Source organism: Chiloscyllium punctatum, chromosome 39 (genome assembly GCF_047496795.1).
Source record: "Chiloscyllium punctatum isolate Juve2018m chromosome 39, sChiPun1.3, whole genome shotgun sequence".
NCBI lineage: Eukaryota > Metazoa > Chordata > Chondrichthyes > Orectolobiformes > Hemiscylliidae > Chiloscyllium > Chiloscyllium punctatum.
This window is the reverse complement of record NC_092777.1, coordinates 53,124,533-53,143,160: the sequence shown is the minus strand read 5'-3', so window position 1 is coordinate 53,143,160 and position 18,628 is coordinate 53,124,533. Positions and strand designations below refer to the sequence as shown.

The following is an 18,628-nucleotide window of genomic DNA, read 5'->3' as shown; positions in this document are numbered from 1 at the left end:
CAAACCCCCGGGTACCTTCCCCGCAACCGTAAAAGATGCAAAACCTGCCGGCACACCACCCATGTCACCTCCATTCAGGGTCTCAAACAGTCCTTCTAGGTGAGACAGAGGTTCATCTGCATCTCCTCCAACCTAGTTTACTGTGTCTCGTGCTCCCGATGTGGTCTTCTCTACTTCGGGGAGACCAAACGTAAAGGGCACGTTTTGCTGAGTAACTCAGCTAGGCCCGCAGGGCTGACCTGCCCTCCCAGTTACCATCCATTTTAATTCCTCATCCCAGTTCCTTTCTGGCATGACCATCCTTAGCCTCCTCCATTGCCACAGTGAATCAGACCGCAAATTGGAAGAATGCCTCATCTTCCGCCTGGGCAGCCAAAAGTCCAGAGGATTCAACATTAGTTCTCCAATTTCAAATAACCTCCCTTCCCATCCCCTGACTCCCTTTCCAGCCCCTCCCTCTCCCTTCCATTTCTCTGATCAACCCTTCCTTCCAGCTACCAACTGGATTAATTCCTCCCATCAACCAACCAGTGATACCCTCTACCTGTGTTTACCAATCCCTAACTCACCACCTCCCGCAACCCCCCACCTTTATCTGCAATTCCCCTTACATCCACCCCCAATTCTGATGGAAGCTTACATCCGAAACATTGATTTTTCCAGCTTCTCATGCTGCCTGGTTTGCTGTTTTATTCCAGCCTCCTGCTTGTCTACTTTGGATTCCAGCACCTGTAGTTTTTGTATATCTAAAAAAATGTAGGCTGCCCTAGGCAGACAATAAGAGAGTGTTTTCGGTTTTCTCTCCACAGATACTGCCAGATCATGACAGTTTCTATAGCAATTTTTCTTTCTTTTTGTTTCAGATCTCCAGCCATTCTTTGCCTAATTTTAAAAAATGGTGTTATGGATGGGAGTGAAAGATAGTGGAGTGACATTTTCCCGCCTCAGGCGACTGACTGTGTGGAGTTTGCACGTTCTCCCCGTGTCTGCGTGGGTTTCCTCCGGGTGCTCCGGTTTCCTCCCACAGTCCAAAGATGTGCAGGTCAGGTGAATTGGCCATGCTAAATTGCCCGTAGTGTTAGGTAAGGGGTAGATGTAGGGGTATGGGTGGATTGCGCTTCGGCTGGGCGGTGTGGACTTGTTGGGCCGAAGGGCCTGTTTCCACACTGTAAGTAATCTAATCTAATCTAATCTAAGTAATCTAATCTAATCTAAACGGTACCAGTTCTCAAGATTCGATGGAGAGATTCCTTTTGTTTCCCAAGTCCTTTGGTTCACCAAGCTTTTCATTCAGGTTCTTTAATTTCTTCACAGAAATTACAAAATGACTGGTTCACAAATTATAAAATCTCTGAATTATTGGTTAAAAGCAAGTTTACAGCAATTGGTAGGAACAAACAATTGGCTTTTTTTTAGTTATAGGTATTTTCACTTGAGAAATACAAAGACACCACCTCTCACTCCAGAGATGAGAACAATGACCTTTGGCATCCACAACTGGTCACAATTCTACAAATAAATCAGCTATCTTTTGCTAACTTAATCTCACTTTGTGTACAGGCCCTGGTGCAGTAACATCTTTTTATTCATTCCCCGTTGCTTTCAAAACAATATTATAAATACAACTAACAATGATTTTCAGTAATTTGCTTCTTAAAAATACAGCAATTCCTTCCATTCCTTTGTTGTAAAACAGTCCTTTTCCTACTTCAGTCCATAATAGAAACTAAAGTAGAATAAAAAGATGCTGTGTTTACATTGTACATTGTATACAAGGTGCACTTCAAGTCTCCTTTGACAGTAATTTTCAACCTGTGACATCTATCACATAGTTGCGTGAAAATATTCATCCATCTGCAATTCCGTCATCCTGACTGTGTAATAAATCACTGTTCCTTTATTGCCACTGGGTCTATATCCTAGAACCCCCATTCTAAGAGTATGGATTACATAATTTGAAGAAGATACATCTTCTGGAGTGTAACTACAGATGGACAACGAACACTGACCCAATCAGTGACGGCCATGTCCTGGGAAATTATAAAGAAATGTAATAGAGGACAGTAAAACACATCTCCAAGTTGGTTACACAGAATTGGATTTATTTGACCTGGTTTGTCAGTGCTAGATTACAAGTATGAGTGGTAAATGATGAAAAAATTACTGACACCAATTTATCACACAACTTAAAATGAACTGAACAAATACAAAATAATCCAAAAAGAAATCTATACATTAAGTATATACAGCTCTGATAAATAGACTAATACTGCTTAGTCATCTCATTTTTTCTGTATTTATCTACCAGTGCATTGAAAAATAGAAAACAATATGGAAAAGTGAAACATCTACAAACAAATAGCCTCAGTTAAAAAAATTAAGTCAAAATGTATCATCTGATGGACAAACAGTTCGTTTTGCACAATATGCTCAGTAGTAATGTGGCTGCCTTCTTTCCAGGTGTTCTCATTTTCCAATTCTCTTGACACCACACATCTCTCTCCATTAAACTCCACTGAATGGACTCTCTCTATCCCAACTCATCAACAACCTTAGTCATAGTACCTAATTCCAATCGAGCTGTCCATTAGCACTAAAACTCTGGCCTTACCAACTTTGACAAGGCCATTTTTCATGGCTTTATACTTATTTCACAACAGCTGACACGAATCTTCAGAGATGACAGTCTTTTGTATAAAGCTGATAGAATCATAGGCCCCTTGCAACAGAAAAATGTTAAATCAAGAGATTCTTGATCACAATTATAAAGCTTTGAGGAGGTAAAGTAGGAGCCCTACACTCACAGACCAGCTGTGTAGAGGGAAATATTGAGAGGTTGCTGAGTAAAAACTATCTCCTCATTTGTTGAGGAGGAAGTAGCATAAGCTCATTAAGAGCCTTCTAACTTGCATCAACTTCTCTCCAGCACAAGCACGTAGTCAGCCCCAGAATGCACTGTGGTTATTACTGACACTTGGAAACAGACCTCCTTAGGTCATATGGCCAATGTTAGATATTTGATTCAAGCTGTAATGCTGTCATTTTAATGCTTCTTAGTTGAGGAAACTTTCTTCTTTCTTGCTGCCAACATTTCATAAAAAGGGTCTCTGCTGATTGCAGCCCTATAAGAAACAAAACATGAGACAGAATATTAAATAATCAAAACAAGAAACCTCATTACATTGAACCCTTTTTTCTTATTCATTCATGGGATGTGGGTTTCACTTGTTGGGCTAGCATTTATTGGCCATTTCTGATTACCCTAAAGAAAGTAGTGGTGAATGGCTGCAAATTTGATGTTGGTACATCCAATGCTGTTTGGGAGGAAGTTCAAGGAGTTTGACCCAGCAACACTAAAAGAACTGTGATACATTTCCAAGATGAGGAGTGACTTGGAAGGCAACTTGCAAATGTTGATATTTCTATGTATTGTGGTGGCTTTGTCCTTCTATATGGCAGTGGTCAAGGGTTTGGAAGGTGCTCTTTAAGGAACTACAGTAATTTTTAATGCAATGCATTTGTAGTTGGTACACACTGCTGCTTCTGAGTGTCAGTGATAAGGGTATGCTTTGTGGATGTAGTACCAATCAAGTGGGCTTCAGCCAAATGGTTTTCAACATGGAGGAGTGCTGATTTAACTAACAAGTTGGGAGTTAGGGAGTAATGTGATAATTATCAGGAGGCTTCCTTCCCTTTTCTCAGCTAAGACTTCATCAAATTATTCATATGACTTCATGACTTCATTATTAGTTTAAATAGTCATCACTTCATTACTGCCCTTTAACACAATACATTGGACAGTGCAATTATCCACTTGAATAAGTGAATAACAGAATAACAGGACAGTGTGGGGCAAAATGAGGAATGGGACTTGCTGAACAAGGCTATTGAAGAACGCTGATCTTAGTGGCCCTATATTCAAAAGAGAAATGTGATAACAGTACAAGTTCACAAAAGGAAATTTCTGCCTGGTTACTGTAACTTTGGTGAAAAGGCGACAAAAAAACCCCCAAACTATTGCAAAAGCTAATTACATGTGTTTCAAGTAAGCACATGCATTTGTAAAATGCAGTGGTATAATCATGTTATCACTCAACTATTAATACATAAGCCCTGTTTAATGTTCTGGAGGCATAAATTCAAAATCCACAATGGAGATGGTGAAATTTGAATTCTGTCAAATATGGAAATAAAAGTGAACCAAATTACCACTGCTGATTGCCATGAAAATGCGATCCTTACCTGATCTGGCTTATATATGTGACTCCAGATTCACAGCAATGTGACTGACTCTTAATTACTCTCTGAAATACACTAGCAAACTGCTCAGTTATGTCATACTACTTAGCAAAGACCAATGAAAAGAATGAAATCAGACAGAATATCTATCATTGACCTAGGCAATAGAAGCAATAATGACAAACAAAATCTTGTCAACCTGCAAAGTCCTACATTTGGAGGCATGTGTCAAAATTAAGACAGCTGTTCCATGGACTAGCTAAGCAACAGCCAGACAGTCATACTCCCATAATCATACATTAAAGACAATGTCCTAGACACTACCACCACTATCCCTGAATTTGTCTTGCCCCATTGAAAGGACAGACCCGCCAGAAGTGAAGGCACAGTGGTATAGAGATTGGATATTTGCCACTGGAGTCTTCAACATTGACTCTAGATCCTACAAAGCCTCATAGTATCAGACCAAACATGGGCAAGGAAACCTCCTACTGATTCTCATTTACCCATTCTTCCTGAGTTCATAACTTAGTACTCTGCCCTGTTGAACACAAACTTGAAGATGCACTCTGGGTGCTGAGGGCACAGCATGTACTCTGGGTGGGGGACTTCACAGTTAATCACCAAGAGTGAATTCGCAGTACTGAAGATAATGTTCTGGGGACCCAGGTTCAAATTCTGCCATGGCAAATGGTAGAATTTAAATTCAGAAAAAACCTGGAATTAAGAGTCTGATAATGACCATGAAACATTGTCAACTGTTGGAAAGAAACCATCTGGTTGACTAATGTCATTTAGGGAAGGAAACCTCCATACTTATCTGGTCTGGATGACATGTGATTCCAGACCCACAGCAATGTGGTTGACTCTTAAATGCCCTCTGGGCAATTAGGAATGGGTAATAAATGCTAGCCTAGAGAGCAGTGCCCCCATTCCGTGAATGAATAAAAACAAATCCAGCCTTGCTAATGGATTACCAAGCAACAGGACAAACTTAAAAATCCTTCATCAGGTAGCAGCGCTCTGAAAGCTAGTACTACCAAATAAATCTATTGGACTATAACCTGGTGTTATGTGACTTGTAACATGGTTTTCCATGTCAATCATCTCAGCCACACACATCAATGCAGGAGATCCTCAAATCCTAGTTTCCTTATCATAATGGTCTTCAGCAGATTCAAAGACTTTCCCACAATCTTGAGTCCAGAAGTGGAGATGTTTGCCGATGACTGATTGTTCAGCACCGGCAACCCTCAGATAGTAATGCAGTCCATATGAAACAATACCTGGACAACATTCAAGCTAAAACTGGACAAGGTCCAGGCTTAAACTTATGAGTGGCAAGTAACATTCATGCCACACAGGTACCAGGCAAAAAGCATCTTCATCAAAAGAGAATCAAACCATCAATTTTTGACATTCAACAGCATTACCACCAATGAATACTCCACTGTCAATGTTCTGGGGTGACCATTGGCTAGAGATTGAAATTGATCAGCCATATAAATACATCAGCTACAAGAATCAGAGAGAGACTAGGAATTCTCCAATGTGTGACTCACCTGCTGTTTCCTCAATGCCTGTCCACATCTTCAAGAAACAAGTCAGGAGTATGATGGAAGACTCCCTTTTTGCCTGGATGTGTGCAGCTCTGACCTCACTCAAAAAGCTTAACACCATCCAGTGCAAAGCAACAAACCTGATTAGCTTCACATCCACCAATATTAACTTTCATTGCCTCCCAGCTAAGACACAGTAGCAGCAGTGTGCACTATCCATAAGATGCACTGCAGTAGCTCATCCTGTTTTTTTTTAAACAGTACTTTCCAAAGCTGCAACCGTACCACTTAGAAGTACAAGGATAGCAGGTACAGGACCCCATCACTATCTGAAAGTTCCCTTCCAAGTGACAAATCATCCTGACTTGGAACCGAATCACATGTTGTTCCTTCACTGATACTGAGTCAACATTCTGAAACTTAATTCCTGAAAGCCCTACACCCCAAGGACTGCAATGGTTGAAGAAAGCAGTTCACTGCCACCTCTAGGGCAATAAAACTTGGTTTAGCGAGCAATGCACAGATTCCATGAATGAATCATAAGTACAAATAACATTAAGTTGAAATTTATGCTTCCTAGGGCAGGGTGAAATGCAGGAAGAACATAGTGTTAGTCATCATGCCTTAAGTACTTAATTAGTCCACAAGTGATCTAAAGCACTTGTGGACTAATTGAGCCCTTAAGTGTCCAAATAGTGACCTATTAAAAGCCTCTTTCTAGCCCCACTGCAATGTTTTTCACAGTGAAGAAACTGACATCAGATGTGAAGCGGGACAGCCTTTACGGGCCCCTTGAACACATCAATAATCCTCTCATCCAAGGCCCTTCTATCCCTGCTTTTCACTTTCTCAACCATAATGGCCCCTTCCCCGTGCCAGTGCCTGCCAGCCTGCCCAAAGTGACAGCCCCCATTTCATTCTCCCACTTACCTCAGTATCTGGTTCCAGTGCTGGATGTTAGTGATGACTGAACGCTGTCCTAACTGTGGCCAGTGATTCCAGCAGCATCAAACAACCTCCAACTATTTGACTGGCCAGCAACTATAGGAGATAGGACATCATCCCCAAATGGAAGCTCAAGTCAACTGAAGTCTCAATTAGCTGAAAGGCCCACTGACTGTCAAACCACCACTAGGCAGGTTGCCAGAATAGTTTGGGCTCACTCCTAACATGTGCACCAGAGTGTAAAAAATCTCAAGTCATTGTTAGTTTCTCTTATTAGAATGATGTATTTAAATATTTGCTCACTTGATGCACTTTATCCATTCATCTTTTTCCTCTGGGGTTGGTGCAGATATCCTATAAACTGTATGACTTCCTTCTACCACTCGTCCATCTGCCTCAGTCTTGCACGCCTTGATAAATTGGTCTTTGTTATCTGGAATATAGAGCTCAAAACAATTCTGAAAAATATGAAAAAAAATGATAAGTCACAACTAAAGAAATTTGGAAATAACAAATCTACTCATGTAAGATCATATTTTTATACCATTTAAAAAGTATCTCTACCTTCCAACTTACTGAACAAGGCTTTGAATTGTTTGAAGCAACTATCATCAAGCAACCTATAATCATCAGGATGAGGCTTGTGTACTGTTCTGACCCCAGATTCTGAATGGTCTGTCATGCTTTTACACTATTTTCTTGTTTTTTGTCTCAGATTTTGATTTTGAATTTACAATTGCTTTATTCTTTTATTGAGCATTCTTCAATTAATTTCTATTTCTGAATGCAGGGCCTTTGGTTTATTATCTGCTGATGCTTCATCCTGAACCATTTTCCTAACAGCTCTACCAGTAATGGATTTGCCATTGCCATAACTCTCAGAGACACAGAGAAGGATTAAGCCCAGTGTCTGCCTTAGCTGACATGGTGTTGGCATTATTCTGAATCACATGCTAGCTGACTCCAGATCTCTCAATATGGATATAAAATTAACTTAGATGTCACTGTTCATTGTTTTCCTCCCAAGTCTCTGTACTGAGCAGCTTTACAACACATAACTGACTGACATCACAGATTCTAAAAAGAGATACTGCAAGATAGCAGACGATAACATATCCCTCTCAGATGGTCTCAACATGTTCTACACTGGTTTTGAGCAGAATTTCAGTGGAGAAGTAACACTTATTCCGACACGAACCTATCCCAACAGTCACTGCATCAGAGGTCAGATCAGTTTTCCTTCGTGTGAATCCAAGGAAAGCGATGGGATCAGGCAAAGTACCAGGCTGTGCACTCAGAGCATGTGCAGATCAACTGGCAGAGGTCTTCTCGGACATTCTCCTTGCAGTAGCCGCTGTCCCTGCCTTTTTCAAGAGGACCAAGATCATCCCTGTGCCTAAGAAGGCTCATGCAATATGTCTCAATGACTACCGCCCAGTGACCCTAACTTCGGTGGTCATGAAGTGCTTTGAAAGGCTGGTCATAGTATTAGTCAACTCCAGCATCCCCACTACTTTTGACCCAATTTGCCTATCAGACCAACAGATCCACGTCAGATGCCACATCACTTGCCCTTCACTCCTCTCTGGAACATCTTGACACCAAGAACAGCTATATAAGAATCCTACTCATTGATGACAGTCAGCCTTCAACACTATTATCCCCTTGAGACTGATTAGTAAACTTACAGATCTTGGACTAAGCCACACTGTCTGCAACTGGATCCTCAGTTTCCTGACACACAGGCCACAAGCAGTGAAGATTGGGGACAATATTTCATCTTCACTAACACTCAACACTGGACCCCTCCAGGGGTGCGTACGTAGCCTCCTATTGTATTCACTGTGTAGCCATGACTGCGCCGCTAAGTACCAGACTAGCCATTTACAAGTTTGCTGATGACACCAGCATAGTCGGTCGAATCTCAGATGGTGATGAAACAGACTACATACAGACAGGAGGTGGAAGACCTGGAAAAATGGTGCACTGAGAATAACCTAGCTCTCACTGCCAGCAAAACCAAGGAACTCATGATCGTCTTTCAGCAGGATGTTACTCCTGCTCCCCCCCCCCCCCACCCCCCTACACATCAACAGCACATAGGTGGAACGAGTGGAGAGAGTGTCAAGCTCCTGGGAGTGGTCATTCACAACAAGCTTTCTTGGACTCTTCATATGGATGCACTGGTTACAAAGGCCCAACAATGTCTCTTCTTCCTCAGGCAGGTGAGGAAATTTGGCACGACGGTGAATATTCTTGCCAACTTTTATAGGTGTGCCATCGACAGCATTCTGTCTGGATGTATCAATACCTAGTATGGCAACTGGACTATTCAAAATTGGAGATAGTTACAGAGAGCGGTGAATTTGGCCTGGACAATCACAAAGGCCAACCTCCCATCTACAGAATCCATCTACCAAGCCTGCTGTCAAGAAAAGGCCACCAGCATTCTCAAAGATCCATCCCACCCTGGCATCGTGTTTCTACAACCTCTACCATCGGGCCGAAGGTACAGAAGCTTGGACACGCACCAGCCAGTTTCGTAACAACTTCTACCTTACTGTTGTTAGAATACTGAATGGACTCACAAACACTTAACATTCGGCTGTATCTGTGTTTTTGATTTTGCCGCTGTTTACCTATTATTTACTATCTATGCTACTTAACTATGTGATCTGCCTGCACTGCTCGCAAGACAAAGCTTTTCACTGTACCTCGGTACACGTGACAATTAATTCAATCCAACTCAATTCAATTCAATATCAGTGACTTCAACATATTAGCTGCATCTTAGTTCATAGTACTCTCCTCTCTGAGTCACAAGGTCCTCAGTTCAAGTCCCATTTCAGGTGTCAAGCTTGAAAATCAACACTGATACAGCTTTACTGAGGGAGTAATGTATGATTGGAAGTGGTTTTTGAATCACAGTTTAAAATGAGACCCTATCTGCCTCTCAGCTGGACAGAATAGATTTCACAGTACCATTTTGAAGATGAGCCCTATTAATATCTAATCATTAATAGATCCTGGCTAATATTTGTTGCTTAATCAATATCACATAGATGGATTATATGGTCATTATCAGGTCATTACAAGGGCAACAATCAACAAACTAACCAGTGATAAAAATCACAGAGGATGAAATTCTGCAATTTAATTGAGATTTCAATAGAGCCAAGCCATTTGTGAAAAATTGTGACTTATCAATTTCAAAGGAGGCATCTCAAAAAATCACTGCAGTTTCTATCAGCTGAATTTTATCAAAAACCAACTGATTGGCAATGTTTGGGTAGTTTTGTGGTGGGTTTATCTCCATGAGCACTAATGAGTTCCAAGCAATTTTCTGCTGCTCACCACATTATGTGCATCTTGCCTCTGGATCCTCGCTTATATTGCAGTGTGCTCCGCCATTGGCAAAAGTAAACACCACTGCCAGAATCTCCCCGGATTTCAGGTGCCAATGTCAAATTTAAAGTTTGGCCAAGCAACTGGTCAAGTACTGTGAGCCAGGTGCTGCCTTTCACGGTGCACGTAGTGGAAGTGGGAAGATTTTGAGGACACATAGTTGACACAGGTATTTGCACTTCATTGTAAATAGAATTCACAAATTTATTGCTACTTTACTTCATCACGTATCTGATTGAATTTTGTAACTACAGTCACAATGACAATCAATCTGCACAGGCCACCCATCCTTAGCACCATACCATCTTAGAACTCATGATAATGGAATGCCACTCTTTATTTAACAGGCAATGTAACCTCACATCTTCTCACAGTTCAGTGTGGGAGCATCTCATGCTGGTAAGCTTTCAAATTGATAATATTAACTTTTATTGAACAATTGCAAAAGAAATGTAAATATAAAGAATTGAACTTTGAAGAAGGGGCATTGGATTTGAATTATTAGCTCTGCTTTTTCTCCACAGATGCTGAACTCTTTTTCTTTAATTCTTCATTTTTCTGCTTTTATATTGTATGTTTTGGTTTAGTTTCTGTGTCTTAAGATGATGCCAGAAGTTGTGAACTATACAACATTTTCCATTGTAACAAAATACACATGATCATGAATAAATCAAATAAATAAGACCTGCTGAGTTTCTCCAGCAATTTCTGTTTTTGTTTAAAAAAAAATCAGTTGCTTCTGGGAACAGACAAAGACTATGTTCCTTCTGAGCAGCAACAAATTTACAGTCAATTGCAGACAGATCATATCTATTTGAATTGGGTGTCATTAAGTCCTGTCTATCTTGTTGCACCTGATACTGTAGGCTGACAATGATGTTCCCCCGGTCAATATCCTCATCCTTCTCTGAAGACTGCTGTTACTCTGTCAGCTCTTCAGTTACCTGCAGATCCCCCCTTTGCCTGCTCCAGTCATATAGATCACAAAATACAAACATTACATCACACATTCTGTCTGCAGTGCACTGTAAGGACCCCAGACTGATCCACATACAAAACCATCATCTTCAGGTGGCTTTTCGTTTGCTTCATGAAAGCCCTGATCAAAGAATAGGCTATATTTTAACATTGCCTCAGTCAGGGGGTTGCATAATGGAGCTATCAGCCATGATTATAAACGTTGTCTTCCCGTAACTATTCATGTAATGCATCCAGTCCTTCAAGTAAAATAAGAACATGAGCATTCTCAAGGATATACACTTCACGTCACCAGGATAAGTGGTGCAAACTTTCAAGATGCGGTATTGTTGATCACAGCTGACTTGTATATTGATGGAATGGAACCCTTTTCTGTTGGTGAAGCATGTAGTGTTATGAACCAGGATTTGTATTCCTTACAGCTGGACTGCAACTATATATCAAGTACCTAAGTAACATAGCTGTCCCTTAAAAAACATAATTTTGCTCACAAGTAGAACGCACATGCTCAAGAGAAAATGAAATGCCACTCATTCCATGTGTCGAAGCAGCCATCTTCCATTGCCATTGTAGCGTATTTATGATTTGGATAAGAATGAAAGTCAAAGTGTTTGCATTTGGCAGAGTGAGTCCCAGACTCAGCCTGATACACAAGGTCTCTTTCCCCCAACCCCAAACCTCAATGTTCCATTCTTCCTTGCACTCCCAGTCAACTTGATTAGTACTAACCTTCCACTGATTCTCACCTAACTCATTCATATACATCTTCATCTTGCAATGTTACCCTTAGCCCCATCTCTACTGCTTAGCCTTATCATGCAATGTGCCGGACTGTGCCCCTGCCAAAGCCAAGGTGCCTGTGATTGTCAATCAGTCATTCCCACATCACCCCTGCATCTCCCTCCCTTATATGCTGAGTTGCCCTTTTAAGATTAAACTGACTCATGGCTACTGCATGATATAGTGATATGAAATCTGATACCCTGACTACGCCATCTAATGAAATTACTGTTTCAAGCCCATGGACTGAGATCAAATGCTGCTGTTCACTGACCATGATGTGATCCCTAATTGCTGACAGTCCCATTTGACTTTACTGAAGACTAAAGACTTTACTGTTGGACATGGCAATTTTGCTGAAGCAAGTGTGTTCGCCACATATGTGCATGCTGCAAAGCACATGGTATAGGTATGACACTGATGTCGCACAGTACTGTACACCCAACATGTGCACACCTTTGATTGATAACTGCTGACAACTATGACAATCTGCCTGGATTTGCGTCTGTGCTAAAAGGCAAGAAAGACAAGCCAGAAGTGTATGTTCTGAATGAAGCAGGAAAGAGCCGGTACGTTCTGAATGAAGCAGGAAAGCACAAAAAGACATGGCCTGGAAGAGATTCTGTGAGCATCCAAATAGGTGTAAAGTAAGTGCTAAGAGAGCAAGCAGGGGCCCTTAATGCATCACGACCCAATCCATGAGATCAGTGCAGTGGTCTGGCAACAGGATTACAATGAAGGGTGGCATTACATGTTGTAGTGCCATACTGAAGTAGAGAACTCTATGAAGTGAGTCAGAAATGTGCCATGACTGTGTCATGTCAACTTCTGTAGATTGAGTTGCGGATGGTTGCCGCCTATGTGTGTATCTAGGGATGTTGCAATCTATTGTCCTAGATGGAGCAAGCAGAGAACTGGAGCAGCAAGCTATCTGCTCTAACTTTCATGTCAGATATTTTGTCGTCTAGTTTCTTTCCAGCGCATGGGAGAATAGAAAACTGCATATAAATGGAGAGAGATTAGGTACTAATAAGATGGAAAAGCTTGCAAATAGGCCTCTCATCGCTCACAAGCATTGTCCATGTTGTTCATGAATGGGAAATTTCAGCTCCAGGTTCTAGTTCCTTCACTTTTATTGAAGGAAGGATATTAGTTTTATGACAGTATTAGCCACATTTCACTTACATTTCAGACCATTTAACATTAGACAGATTCTCTTCTATGGAATATTGAAACCTCAGAGAAAATTGCTGGAGTAATTAATTCAATGTAGGAATTTGACTGTTAATATACAAAAAAATAAATTTGGGATAATAAAGCAATGTTTAGAATGTTAAAATTTCTGATTAACTCACTGGCTTTTTGGAGTCATCTACTTCTCGGATGCTGAGGTTTTCAAGTGGAATAATGCCCCTGGGTTCTTTGTCCTGTGAAATAATTTTGACAAATAAGAATAATATTAAATCAAAACTAATAAATGTATAATTTACATTTTAATGCAATTACTTTAAAGACAAATAACATGCATTACTTTTTACGTTTGAAAATATAATAATGGTCAAAATTTAAATTGTCTTTTAACACCTCAAGATAAATTATGGGGAAAGTCATTGCTGGCATCTATTGTGTTCATCTGTCTGACATGACCTCAAGGTCTCTAACCAACCTATTAAGATGGAAGAAGTATCGGTGCAGGGAGATGTGCATAGAAGGTAGTAAAAAGAAGTTTTGTATTTTCATATAATAAGTTAGCTAATTAATTTATATTCATCCATAATTTACCACTAAATTATGATCTTGAGAAATCTGTCTAGGTTTTCAATAAATTATCAGGTAAAATAGCCTGCATTAATAAAAGAACAAGATCCACTCTTACAGAAAAACTCCATCACAGCAATATACTAAAGTCTTTCAACATTTTCTCAACAGAGTTCCAACCATACCTCAAGTGTAGTAGCTGCTGACAACAATATAAAAATTTCATAAATTTATTTCCAAAATTCAATTCCGAAGCATCAAATTTAGCCCCAAATTTCAAACTATCAGCAGCATCGTGTAACTTCCAGCTTGAGGTTCTTGGTCAAACACAAAAGTAAGTATCTGACATTTGATGAGGTGTACAAATGCATCAAGATAAATTAAGGCTCACTGCTGGAGTAGATAAGCAAATTTGGGACAACAAATGGGTATTTTCAGTCCAGTGAATGGAATTCCACCCAATCCCAGGGACCGATGTCTTCTTCCATGAGCATGAGATTGCTGCATTACCAACTGCCAAATCAGTTCCCCTGATGCCTGACCTTTGGTTGCCAATCCTTGCCCCAAGTGAATCCTGACCTGCAGTTAGTGACTTCTATTAGAACCACCCTACAATCCCAACTAATTCCTGTCCTAGGGACATGGCTGATACTGGCTTTCCCATTGAGTAAATGTCCACTCCTTCAGTCTGCCAAGGCAGAAACTAAAAGAAAAATGCCTAAATTTAATAGCAATCACCTTCAGTTAGCTTTGGGTTGTACAAAAGATTTGAACCTTCACCACAGGATTCTCTTCAATAGCTAATGTATGCATAGCTACATAACCAGATGAACAGAAAAATAGAAATTTCATTGTACAATCCTCTCTTTTAAAAATGGTGCACAATTCAAGTAAGAAGGTAAGCACAGTTATGAAAATTAGAAATTCCCCTAACTCACCGTCGTGTATTCAAAGTAGTACAAGCAGTTGTCAGTTAGAATAAACCAACGTCGTTTCCACGTTTTCACTCTTCCACCTATATTTGACAGATATAGCATTTGGCAGAAAGGAAAAAAAGAGAAAACTCAAAAAGTTCACAACTTGTCATGAAGCTAGAGTCACAGCTTGGCCTCTTGATTGCTACACTGTTTAGTGAATTTGGCAGTTCCCAAAGTTCTGCATGCACTTGTGACAATATTGCTGATTCAAAAGGATACATGAACTTTGCTTGGACTAAAAAAATTAAGTTCATTATTAGCTTATGAAATTGTGGTGAATATTGTGGAAAATCTGAAACTGAGAATATGACACAAAATAAGGCAATGTTTGGAGATGAATAGCCCAGAAAGAGGTAGCATGATTTGTATCTATAGTTGACAATACATGTCATGCACAGGATCATATTAAATGTCAAAGGTTCATTGATAAAACTGCTGCTAGAAAAAAGACAAATTTAATCCACACAAAGAAAAGACAAAACATGGAAATATGAACTCCTTTAACTGAAATAAAGGAAACAAGTATGGTTAATGAAAAATGTTAAAGGCAGTATATGTCAAAATTAGATCCCCTTTTAAATGTTGAGAGAGGTACATCTGTACTGTCTGTTTAATATCTTGCATTGCACATAAAGTAAATTAGTTGAAAGGTTGTTTTGGACCAAACAAGCTAGAAAATAAATGTATTACAGCTTGCACTCCTTGTCACTCTCATCACTTGCATGTTTTCTATACATTTAATATCATGATGAAGGAATAGTTATTATACAATAATGTTTGACCTTATTAAAAAAAAGACACAAATGAAACTAAAATTAGGGAGGAAGTTGTACAACCACCTGATGAAGGAACAGCACTCTGAACGTTTCCAATTAAACTTATTGGACTATAACTTGGTGCTGTGAGATTTTTAACTTTATTTCCCAAACTCATGCTTACATGTCCAAGGCTTCATGGGGATCAATAATGGCTCATTAGCAACAATTTATTTCATTAGCTCTGAGCTGAGTTCTGAGTTGAATATATGGTGTGAAAAAAATAAGGAAATCCACTGCAGTAATCCAACTGGAGCAGGATGGCATGGAAAGCTTGTTAGGAAAAGTATGAAATAAATATAGGTATACTGAAACACAGTAATTTTAAAAAATAAAGTCAAAATATCTACTGAAATTGTAGAGATTTGTCATCTTGATTTGATCATGAGGGTGGTGTGTGTATGGAATGATCTGCCAAAGGAAATGGTGGAGGCTGATAAAATTACAACATTGAAAAGGCATCTGGATGGGTATATGAATAGGAAGGGTTTAGAGGGATATGGGCTAAGTGCTGGAAAATGGGACTAGATTAGGTAGAATATCTGGTCGGCATGGACATGTTGGATCAAAGGGTCTGTTTCCATGCTGGACATCTCTATGACTCTGTGATCCAAATAAACTTGTCTCAAATGGGTATTGAGATTCTTCTAGCTAATTTCCTGCAAATCATACAACTAAGAATATCTGGATCAATTTTATCCTAAAATAAATGAATTTCTTGCACATTACAGTATGACACAATATGCAGTCTTCAATTCTATTCACATTGTTTCATGTGCCAGTCTAAAAGAAGTAAGATCAAATGAAATTTCCATGGAACAAATTTAAATGATTTATGGTAGTTGTTATTTTTAAAAAATCAAGTTATTTATTCGAACATCTTGTTATTTGAATTCAGGGAAATTATAAAACTAAATACATTATATCAAGAACTAGATCAAAATCAAAACTGCATTACAATAACATTACTGGGTCATGGGTTTGCATGAGCTTTATAATGTTTTGAATGGAACAAATTGTTTCTTCAAATAATTGAGAGAAATTAAGTGTCAAACTATCAGTCAGACCCACAACAGAACTACACTTGTGCAGTTCTATAAAAAGAGTATTATCTATTCTTTAATATAAAAGCAAGTAAAGCTTTTCAGTCATCAGAGCTTGCTGCTTGGAATTATTCAAAAAATACCTCCCTAATTTAAAGCATATAAGTTTTATATTTGTACAACACCAAGTGCCCATCTAGAAAATCAGCCAAATAACACAGATGAAGTGCAGCAACCTAAACTTTTGTTCATTTTCCACAAAAAGGCTGGACTATCATTTGGGCATTAGGGATAAGAAATTAGCAAATTCCAGAAGAATCAGAATTTCCTACTGTGGCCAAAAGCATTTTTGGGAAGACCTTCCATATTTTCTTTCCCTACTATGTAAAATTGGAATTTTAAGAATAATGGACTTGGTCTCCTTTTCTTATAAAAAAAATGAAGAACTTTTCTTTCATATTTCCCAAGTTCAGCAACACAATGTCAAAACATGTTATTCTGTTATATCTACAGGCAAGTTTAAAAACAATGTATGCTATTCTTTCAAAGTAAACAGAAAAATATGCGATATAGAGCCGAACTCACATTAGCACAGAAATGCACTGTGTACAAAATGGTGCAAAGTGGATTTATTCTGATTTTTAAGAAAGGAATTTTCAGTTGCAACTGAACCATCTATACAGAATAATTGGTGGAAATGAGAGAGGGAAAAGTGAGAAAACCTAAAGCTATTCTCATCATCTTTAAATTATTAGTAAAGGACCTGAGAATAATTTATCCTACACTGTAATGTAAAGACAGAACTGAAAAATGTCTCTGACAAAATAGGTGTGCACTGTTTCTTAACATCACAATTCTTGTCTTGCTCATATTATTAAATTTTGTAATGCTTCAAGCAATAGTATGGTTTCTCAGGGATCAGTTAGCTCAGTTGGCTGGCTGGCTAGCTAGCTTGCGATACAGCGTGATCCCAACAACATGGGTTCAATTCTCACACTGACTGAGACTACAGTGAAAGTTGCACCTTCTCAACCTCACCCGAGGCATGGTGACCCTCAGGTTAATTCACCACCAGTCTCTGTATGGTCCAGTAGGACTATGGTGACTTAACCTTTTACTATGGTTGTGCTTTCATATACAAAGTGTTCAGTTTTTTTTGAGGGATGTGATATATTTTAATAAAGAGGGTAACCTATGGTTTCCCATTCCTTTGTTAATGTAGCCCAGTGTGTAGCCCAATATCTCATGCCAATGAGGAAAGTTTTAAAATTGGAGTTAAGTTAAATAAATAATTTCCTTTAGAGGAGTTACGAATAATGCATACTTTGCAGATCATGAAAACACAGAATAAATTAAAAAATGATATTTTGTTCTCTGTCCTGAAGCATTTATGTCTAGCTTAACTCTACCTTTATAAATCAGAGCTAAATGTAAAAGAAAACTCAAATATTTTACACCAAATTAATGTGATCCATTAACTATAGTAAAAACAGAGTTGTTGGCTGAAGTCTTGAACCACAATGGGGAAAATTCAACTATTTTACAAAACAGAGAATATGGAATCTTTACACTTAGTCATGAAGGTATTTGTAAATGTAGATCTTATCTTGAAAACTGACAGAATACTCTTCATACTCTGTTTCTGACTAGAAGCTGGTTTTGAAAATTCGACATGAAATCTTCACAAGATGGGTTTCTAGTTTCTAACAAAGCTTTGGAGGCTCCCAAAAGACAAGGCGGCAAACATTCCAAGGGTTGAGGATAAAGTGAAAAATCCCAAAGAAGTTTTGATCCACTGGTCATCTATTCAATAACATTTCACTTAACCATGCCTTAGGGCTGAGATATGTATGTGGTGTAAGGGACCTCAAACTGTGAAATTATTTTTCTGAGAAGGTAGAAAAAACTATTTCAAATTTAACTGTGAATGAATGGCTTATAATTTGATTGACAAAAATGATGACTTATGATGTCAACTGAATTTACATGCTAATTTAAAGTAAAATATTGCACGTTTATAATCGTAAGGAACATTATCAAATTTATGACATATTAAGTTCTTTATTTGAAAAATAATCAGTTCAACCACACCTTTTGTAACTAAACAATACGTTCAACTTCTATTGCAA

The 18,628-nt window shown here is 38.9% G+C and overlaps 1 protein-coding gene across 5 annotated transcripts in view; it reads right to left on the bottom strand.

The window, feature by feature from the left end:
* Window positions 1-2,081: 2,081 nt before the first annotated feature.
* The window catches only part of cyth1b (cytohesin 1b), a 225,759-nt gene continuing 209,212 nt past the window's right edge, over window positions 2,082-18,628 (bottom strand). For 4 of the 5 annotated variants that reach the window (XM_072558716.1, XM_072558715.1, XM_072558717.1 and 1 more), the window contains exons 10-13: window positions 14,603-14,681; window positions 13,262-13,333; window positions 7,047-7,201; window positions 2,082-3,122 (exon numbers count right to left, since the gene is read on the bottom strand). In XM_072558716.1, the coding sequence (XP_072414817.1) occupies window positions 3,044-3,122; window positions 7,047-7,201; window positions 13,262-13,333; window positions 14,603-14,681 (385 nt within the window). In that variant the 3' untranslated portion in view covers window positions 2,082-3,043. The remainder of the gene's footprint in view (window positions 3,123-7,046; window positions 7,202-13,261; window positions 13,334-14,602; window positions 14,682-18,628) is intronic. The other variant, XM_072558714.1, reaches the window with a different exon arrangement.